The sequence below is a fragment of the Salvia hispanica genome, chromosome 4, assembly GCF_023119035.1.
Source record: "Salvia hispanica cultivar TCC Black 2014 chromosome 4, UniMelb_Shisp_WGS_1.0, whole genome shotgun sequence".
Lineage (NCBI taxonomy): Eukaryota > Viridiplantae > Streptophyta > Magnoliopsida > Lamiales > Lamiaceae > Salvia > Salvia hispanica.
Window position 1 is genome coordinate 24,910,715 of NC_062968.1, and position 8,517 is coordinate 24,919,231.

General features: G+C 38.7%; 2 protein-coding genes and 1 pseudogene across 2 annotated transcripts; 1 reads left to right on the forward strand and 2 right to left on the reverse strand.

Annotated features, from left to right (window-relative positions):
- Positions 1 to 464: 464 nt before the first annotated feature.
- LOC125220752 lies at positions 465 to 1,438 on the reverse strand (annotated as a pseudogene).
- A 2,561-nt stretch (positions 1,439 to 3,999) lies between these two features.
- Positions 4,000 to 5,731, reverse strand: LOC125219374 (protein transport protein SFT2-like). The gene is made up of 4 exons (XM_048121344.1): positions 5,386 to 5,731; positions 4,523 to 4,790; positions 4,350 to 4,454; positions 4,000 to 4,272 (listed from the first exon to the last, which is right to left on the reverse strand). Exons 1-4 carry the CDS (start codon positions 5,577 to 5,579, stop codon positions 4,162 to 4,164), a joined length of 678 nt encoding a protein of 225 aa, XP_047977301.1. The 5' UTR covers positions 5,580 to 5,731; the 3' UTR covers positions 4,000 to 4,161.
- Positions 5,732 to 7,425: 1,694 nt separating this feature from the next.
- On the forward strand, positions 7,426 to 7,998 carry LOC125220753 (protein ALP1-like). The gene has a single exon (XM_048122896.1). The coding sequence runs from the start codon at positions 7,426 to 7,428 to the stop codon at positions 7,996 to 7,998; it is 573 nt and encodes a 190-aa protein (XP_047978853.1).
- The last annotated feature ends 519 nt before the right edge of the window (positions 7,999 to 8,517 follow it).

Genomic DNA, 8,517 nt, shown 5'->3' on the forward strand with positions numbered 1-8,517 from the left:
TACTTACATATATTATGGGAATGATAAATTATTGATTCTTTATCCATCAAAAGAATCAATAAAGGCTTGAGGTCAAAGAGGGGATAACATCAATTATGGAGGATCCAGTCAACGAGAGGACTAACATCAATTGGTGGATTCAATCTCTACATCAAATGAAGAAAGTATGGATGGAGGTCGGTGATTTTAGCTCCACTTATAATATATATATTATGGTTGAATTAATTCAAATCTAGAATTAGATTTCATTATCGAAATCATTAAAGCATAGAGATATGGCTTACATGGGCAGCTTCTAACCGTATTGCTAGTTTAATGCAGAGTTAGTTTGAGGTTTTGGTTTTTGGTTAAAGTTAATAATTTTGATTTTCTAGCAATCAATTTGACTTCGGTATTACTACTAACTAAAAGAGGATAGCTTGTTATAAAAAATCAAACACCACCAATATCCAAATTCACTAAAATCACATGTTTGTTATTCTGATATTCATCCTCCTAAGCCAAACAGAAGAGTGTACAATCATGTGAAAAAGATCAAATCTTTTAGGTGGTCTATTCATAACAAAATCTCTCGTACATCCTAAGATATTTCTCTTCTGAAATGCTCGTCCTAATATTCGCTATATTCTTCACCTCTATCACTAGCGAGAACTCGCACATCACCGAGTGGTGGCAAGTACCCATCATATCAAAACCGAGTAGATGGCCTCCACCACTCGCGGACAGAGGCAGAACCTACTGCTCCTCAACATGGATTCATAAGAAACATCTGTTGGGAGCTCATCATAGAATGCCCCAAGAGAAGGTGCCTTATGCGGCCGCCTGCGAACAAGGCCAGGAACTGGCGGTGCAGAGGCGGAGTGCCACCAAGAAGCCAGTCGTTCTCTTGAGGTTGATCTCAGGTAATGATACATCTTTCAGAGGGTTGAAGCCTTCTTGTGAAATAAGTTTGGAACATGCCTTGTTGAGAATGGACCCTGAAAATCAACTCAACAATTCAGACATACATCATCTATACAATGATTGATCAAGAGAGTCTTACCCAATCATGGCAAGAAAGCATGAAATGATCAGCACCAAGGCTAGAATTCCAAAAGGGATGCCTCACACAAACCATTTGCACGTAATCAGAAACAACTTTTACTAAGGCTTCCCTGTCCTTGCTTCCTGGCTCATACAGATGCTGAACCATCACAGCAACACTCAAAGGCAAGAAAAACACATGGGCTCACCTCAGATCGCGTGTTCGATAAACCCCACTCCTCTCTATCTCATACATAAAATTTCCCCATTGTGGAATATGGGCATTTCTCCTTCCTCATATACATAAATTTTGAACACCCTTTCCATTTCTTGATAGCTTCTGTAACCCAAAACCTACATTAATCTCTTGAAAAACATGCAAGATTAGGATAACTATTAGAAACCGTAATCACCTAAGAAATGCATTAGCATTCCAGTAAACTGGCCCTTGTGGAATATACTCATTATCTCCTATCAACCGAGCCTTATTTGCAGCAGCTTCTCTAATGGAAGACCTTGCTTTTGCAAGAACCGCCTCACTTTTTTTCAACCTCTCTTGCTCTTCTCTCTGTTTGTTGCCCAAAAAAAGACAAAAATGATGATATGCCACATTTTGGAAAAATGTTGTATTGAGAATGTTAGTGATCTTACATTTGTGTATTCATGAGTTGAAGCTTCTCGAGATGACAAATTCGAGCTAAAGAAGGTAAAGGAATTCCATGAAAATGAGGAGGATGAGTTTTGAGGATTGAAAGGTAGAACAACAACTAATATCAAAAGCAAAGGGATGAGTAATAGAGAAATAGAAATTGAAAAATGAAACTTCCTTTGAGGCCACATTAGTACAAGATTATCTCATTGTCTTCACAAAGATGATTTTTTTTTTTGGTTTATAAGAGTAACACAGTGTATGATTCTTGTTACCCCTATAAGTAAGAATCAAACAGTAGTGATTAATGCAAGCTTCGGCTTGCAAAGTCAATTCCTTAGAGTTGAAGATTTATAGCTTTACATTTTACAGGCTCATGATCCAATAACCTCACTGAAATTACCGATGATTTTATTAACTAGTACTACCTCTCTCTCCCAAATTTTGACACACTTTGATCCGGCACGAGTTTTAAGAAATGTAATGGAAAGTGAGTTGAAAAAGTTGGTGGGATGTGGATCCTACTTTTAAAGTTAGTTTTATAATAAAATGTGAGTAAGAATGAGTTAATGGAATATGAGGTCCACTACCAAAACTGGTAAAAAGTGAAGTGTGTCAAATTTTCAGGGACAAACTGAAATAGTAAACTGTGTCAAAATTTGGGGGACGGAGGTAGTAGCAATTACTATAGGACTATTTATACTAAAAAAAATATCTTTTTAAGGACATAAAAATTGAGACGCAGTTACTACTGTTTGAATTTTTTTTAATTATCATAATTTAGGACGCAAAGAAAGCGTATCTAAGTTAAGGGTAAATTATCTTAGGGTGTGTATGGGAACATAGAATTGGAGCTATGGAATTGAAATTGGAGGCTCCAGTTCCAGTTTCATTGTTTGGTATCACAAAAATGTATAGAATTGGAATTGAATTATAATTCCAAATTTTCCAATTCCATGATTTTGAATTCCATATCAAAAAGTAGAATATTGGAATTCCAAATAGTCATAAAACTACCCACTACACACATTTCACATGCACTACACACATTTCACACACTACACACACTACGCAAATTTCACACACCACACAAAATACACATGCCACTTATACTATACACAAAATACACATACTACACACATTTTATACACAAAATACACACACGACACAAATTTTACATGAATACACACACTACCACACTATACCCAAAATACACACACTATTCACAAACCAAAATTAATTTGGTTCAGTTTAAACTTTTGAAAATTTCAGTTTTTTTGATTCAGATCGGAAAAAAAATCGAAAACTAAAAAAAATCCAAAAATCGAATGCTTGAAATGTGTAAAATGTGTGTAAAGTTTGAAAGTGTGTGAAATTTGTGTAGTATGTGTAGTGTGTGAAATGTGTGTATTGCTGGAAATGTGTAAAATTTGTGTAGTGTGTGAAGTGTGTGTATTGTGTGTAGTGTGTGAAATGTGTGATGAAATGTGTGAAGTGTGTGTAGTGTGTGAAGTGTGTGTAGTGCGTGCACTATGTGTATATTTATCAAACATGTCAATTCAATTTCATATCAATTCTCATTTTACCAAACATAGGATTTGGAATTTAATTATAATTCAATTCATTCCAATTCAATTCCATAGAATTCTAATTCCAATTCAATTCCAATTCCGTGTACCAAACGCACCCTAAATCTTTTGTTTTCTAGGGCGCTTCTATTTATGTCTCCTAATTTTAGTTGGAACACCAACAATAAGGACACTTTTTAAAGTTTTGGTGGTATAATTAGACACAAATTAACGTCCTTATTAGCATTAAAATGTCATTAGCCGATCTTTTTGTACATGAACATAAGTGTGTATTTATTTATTTTATAGTTATATTCGAATTGTTTTTAGTAGTGATAAATGTATATAATGCGTACGTACATCATCTAACTTTTACAATATTTTATATTGAAAATCGATTTATAAATTTTTATTGATTTAAAATAAATTACTCCCTCCATCCGCAAATAAGAATTCCGTTTTTCAGATTCGGTCCATTTATGAATAGAAGTCACAGCTCATTCTTACCATAAATAATAATAGGCTCTACATTTTTAGTATGTCCATTTATTTTTATTAATGTTGTTACTCCCGTAGCAAAGGACAAGGCACCATAAAATATGGCGCAAATAAAGCTCGAGGAGATTTTTCACTAATAGAAATTTTTCACTAACTAATTTCATATCCAATGTCAAATAGTCCATATTACTTTTACGTACAGATCATATATCAACTGGGAAATATGCAGATTAAGAGGCATAGACGAGATGAATACGAAAATTTAACACGAGTAATGCTAATGATATTTATCGAAATCATCTAAACTCAAAACTAATTGTAAATATGATATGATCATGATGTTTATGTACTAAAATCAAAGTGAAGGGGGGGCTATTCTATGCTGCATTTTATATTTTCATGGCGTTTCTGAGGTTAGGGGAGTCATCTTCCAAAGCAACGGAGTATGGAGGAGGTGAGTGATGAGGAAAGAAACCTCAGTCCGGCCGATCCTCCAGGGAAGTAGGAAACAACATAGTACAAGAGAGCCAGCACCTAACATCACAAAAATACTCAAATTGCTATCTAACATGATCCAAACATGGTTAAACATATAACATATGATACAGCACCTGTAGCACAGAGAAGAAAACAGAGAGGATGTAGCTGTGGAGCACCATGGATACATAAACAGTACCAATCATGCTGCCAAGAAATCCCAGTGTAAAAGGCAGTCTCTGTGGCAACAACAAAAACCTAAATTTTCACCACAAGCAGGGGTTATATGATTATATCCCAAGAATACCTCTTTCGATAGCATGTGGATAAGCTGATTCTTGGGGCCTCTTAGGGCGAAGAACGAACCAACAATGAAGGCACACCCGATTGTGAAGCAGATTGCAAATTTTTGGGGCTTCAGCACCATCACAGGAAGAAATATGGTGAAACCAATGAAAATAAAGAAGACCCCAGCTGCAAGGAAGAAGCCAAAATACACGAGAGACTTCCCCGATGGTACGCTGCTAGTAGCAGAGTTGAAACTCCCAGGTAACTCCCTCACCCCTTTTGTAACCCTAATTCAAGAAAAGGGAACAAATGAGAGATTTAAGGTGTAGATTATATGCTCACATCAATATCACAGCTTGGAGGTAGTAGGTTGCTAATGCCCTATACCTTGAATTCTACTACTAGTATTTGAAGCTGCAAAACTTAAAACAGCCCTAAACCATGGATTCAAGGCTTCAAGACTGCCCTACCCCTAAACCATGAATTATAGGACTCAAAACTGCAACACTAAAACTTTCGGATGAGAAAATCAGCCGTCATATCTGCAAATACCTTCATAACATCATCTAGATATATAGTAGTATATTGTTCTGAAGAAGAAACAAGTGCAAGATGCAGCCACGTATAAAATTGTTCCTGATGGCTCAAAATACCAGCTGAAACATATTTGGACAGCTATGGCCTATGGAAAAAATCCAATCTTTGATGGTACAACTTGAACGAACAATAACATTGTAATCAATTGGATGGAAGGCATCAAATTCTTCGAAATTAAATTTACGGATTTGGATCGAACGAGGCATGAAATTTAGAAACCGAACTAGATTTTGACAAGCACATATCAAAATTGAAACTTTTCTAGGTTTGGAGATTAATACGTACAAGCTGAATGTGGAAGTGACTCTGTCGTTGGCGGACCGCACAGCCGCCTCGAGATCGAACGGTGAATCGTCGGCGGCGGGCTCGGAAGCGGCGGCATACGCGTTCCAATCAGAGAGAAGTGACGGCGAAGACGACGTTTTGTCGAGATCACTGCTTGGCCCGCCCGAAAACCACGACTGCGCTGTTTTCTGCATCTCGGTTTATCGCGGAAAGATACTCCTGAAAGCGGCGGTGAATGCTCAATTTTCACGGGAGCAACTGGGAAGCAGACGGCGCCGCCGCGGTGTTTGAGAACTGAATAAGGTGGATCTGACGAGTCTGCAACTCTGCGTGCAGCTCCGGATTCAGTAATTAAATTACATCTCCTAATTTATGTTTATACGTCTTTAATCTTTTATCATTTTTAATTATAAATATCGATTTTTAAATAAAAATTTAAAACTAGTACTCCCTCCGTCCAAAAGAAAAAACAGAGCACATTTATTTATATAAAGTTTTCAACAAATAATAACCCTACACATCATTCCACTAACACTATTTCTCACTTACTTTTTCTCATTCTCTCTTACTTTACCAATTATACCTTCAAACACGTGACATACACCAATTGTTCTATTTTTTGTTGACGAATGGAGTATAAATTTTACAATGATTCATATAAAAAGACGGATACGTGAATTAGTGAATTATATTTTATAGAATACTATAATCTTTCACACTAGATGAACAAGTTTTGTATTGCTTAAGTAAACCGACTTTCAACTCCAACTTTCATTGACTTCAATATTGGATATATAGTAGTTTTATAGATATATTTTCAACTCCAAGTTTCTTTATGATTTCAATGTGGGGGAATTAGATTTACATTTTAAAGAGAATTTTTGTTGCTTTATGTAAAACTTTATTTGATTTCAATACAAAATCTATGTTTAACAATTATAGGTTATGGGTTCAAACGCGGAAAAAAAATTAGTGGAATAAGGGGTCCACTTGTATATATATTAGTTTTAAACGAAATATGAGAGAAATGAGTTAGTGGAATGTGTGACCCAATATTATCATTTATGGTAAGAGCATCCTTAACGCGCCTGGGCCGGGCTGCAAATCGCGAGTCCCGGCCCGAGAACAGCGTTGGAGGGGAGAGCGGCACGGCTCGGGACGGTCCCGATGGTTGCGTCCCTGGGCCGCTCCCGGGGTCCAGCCCGGCCTAGGGTTAATTGTTACGGGACGTGACGCAAAGAGTCCCGGCCCGGCGTTATTTGGGGTTCGGGCCGGACCGGGACTCAACTTCATAATTTTTTTTTATATAACATTCGAAAATTTATGTATAAATACCACTCTTCCATCCATTTTCATTTTACTTCAACTTCATTTCTCTCACTCTCACACTAAAATTCGAAAAATGCCTCCTCGCCGTGAAGGTCAACGAGCAATCGAAGCTCAAATAGCTCGAATGTTAGAGACGGCGATGCCCGCAATCCAAGAAGAAATCAACAACGAGGTGGAACGCAATCAAGCTGCTATTCAAGCTTGGAACGAGCAACACGTCCAAGTACCACGTACTCGGATGTATATCCACAGAGACCGTGAACAAGCTGGTTTGCAGCTTTTCATGGATTATTTCTCTGCATATCCTAGATGGAGTGATCAGATGTTCCGTCGCAGGTTCCGGATGCGGAGGCATGTGTTCCTGCGCATTGTCAAACGCAGTTGTAGCTCGTGACTCGTACTTTATGCAAACCGTCGATGCTGTCGGGCGGCAAAGTATATCTACTTTGCAGAAATGCACATCCGCCCTACGCCAACTCGCTTACGGAACAACTGCAGATATGTTTGATGAGTACCTCCATGTGAGCGAGCATACTGGACGCGATTGCCTAGCTAGATTCTGTCGGGCAGTGGTTGAAGCATTCAAGGACACATACTTAAGAAAGCCAACGACCGACAATGTTCGCAGATTGGTGCGCATGCACGAGGAGACCCACGGCTTCCCGAGGATGCTGGGCAGCATCGACTGATTGGCAGTGGAAGAATTGTCCAATGGCTTGGAGAGGAGCATACACTAGCGGGCACAAGGGCACACATCCAATGATTGTGTTGGAGACCGTTGCCGACCAATGGTTGTGGATCTGGCATGCCTACTTTGGAGTTGCTGGGTCGAACAACGACCTCAATCTGTTGAACGAGTCTCCATTGTTCAATGACTTGTGTGCTGGGCGAGCGTCTACAGTAGAGTTCACGGCCAACCACCGTCGATACACTATGGGGTACTATCTGGCAGACGGGATCTACCCTCGATGGCCCGTGTTCATGAAGACCATCACATGTCCGACAACGGATAGGAGGAAGTTGTTTGCCAAAAAGCAAGAGGCGGCTCGGAAAGATGTGGAGCGCGCATTCGGAGTCCTCCAATTACGTTGGGCTATAGTGAAGGGAGCGGCCCGTGATTGGCACCGTCCGCTAATCGCCGACATCATGTATGCATGTATCATAATACATAACATGATCGTTGAGGACGAGGGAGAAAACGTCACTTTATGGAGCGACGATCCGCTCGCCAGCACCAGCAGTAGCTACACTGTCACCAACCCGCCCGTGCAAGGTGTTCCTTGAAGGAACTGGCAGCGGAAGCGGTGCGACGGATTAACATAATTTAACAATTATTAATCGCACAAATAAATCACATAATAATCAGATCTATTTAGCGGATTATTTAGACAAAATCTATTCGCGTAATTCTCACGTGTATCATGCTCATCACTTGAATTAATCATGCTTTAAGAATATTTAAACCTAAAACATGCTTTTCTACAGAGCAGAAATAATACCTAATTAATTCTACAAAGAATTGAAGATGGCTAGCTGCTTCTCCACGTGACGCTTTGAATACTAGACCACAAATCTTCTCTCTGGTTCCCGAACTGTACTCCGATATCAGTGTGGGCTGATCTCACCAGAATACTAGGACTTAAATAAAGAAGATAGAAGAAATCCTTTTTGGAATAGGACAAAATTTCGAGCTCCTCTTCAGCTAGGGGGGACGAAAATTTCAGTGTTAAAAACTTATAATTTCTGTCTCCTTTATTCTCCTATTTATATTAAGTTCCTTTTGGGCCCAGACAGGGATCTATG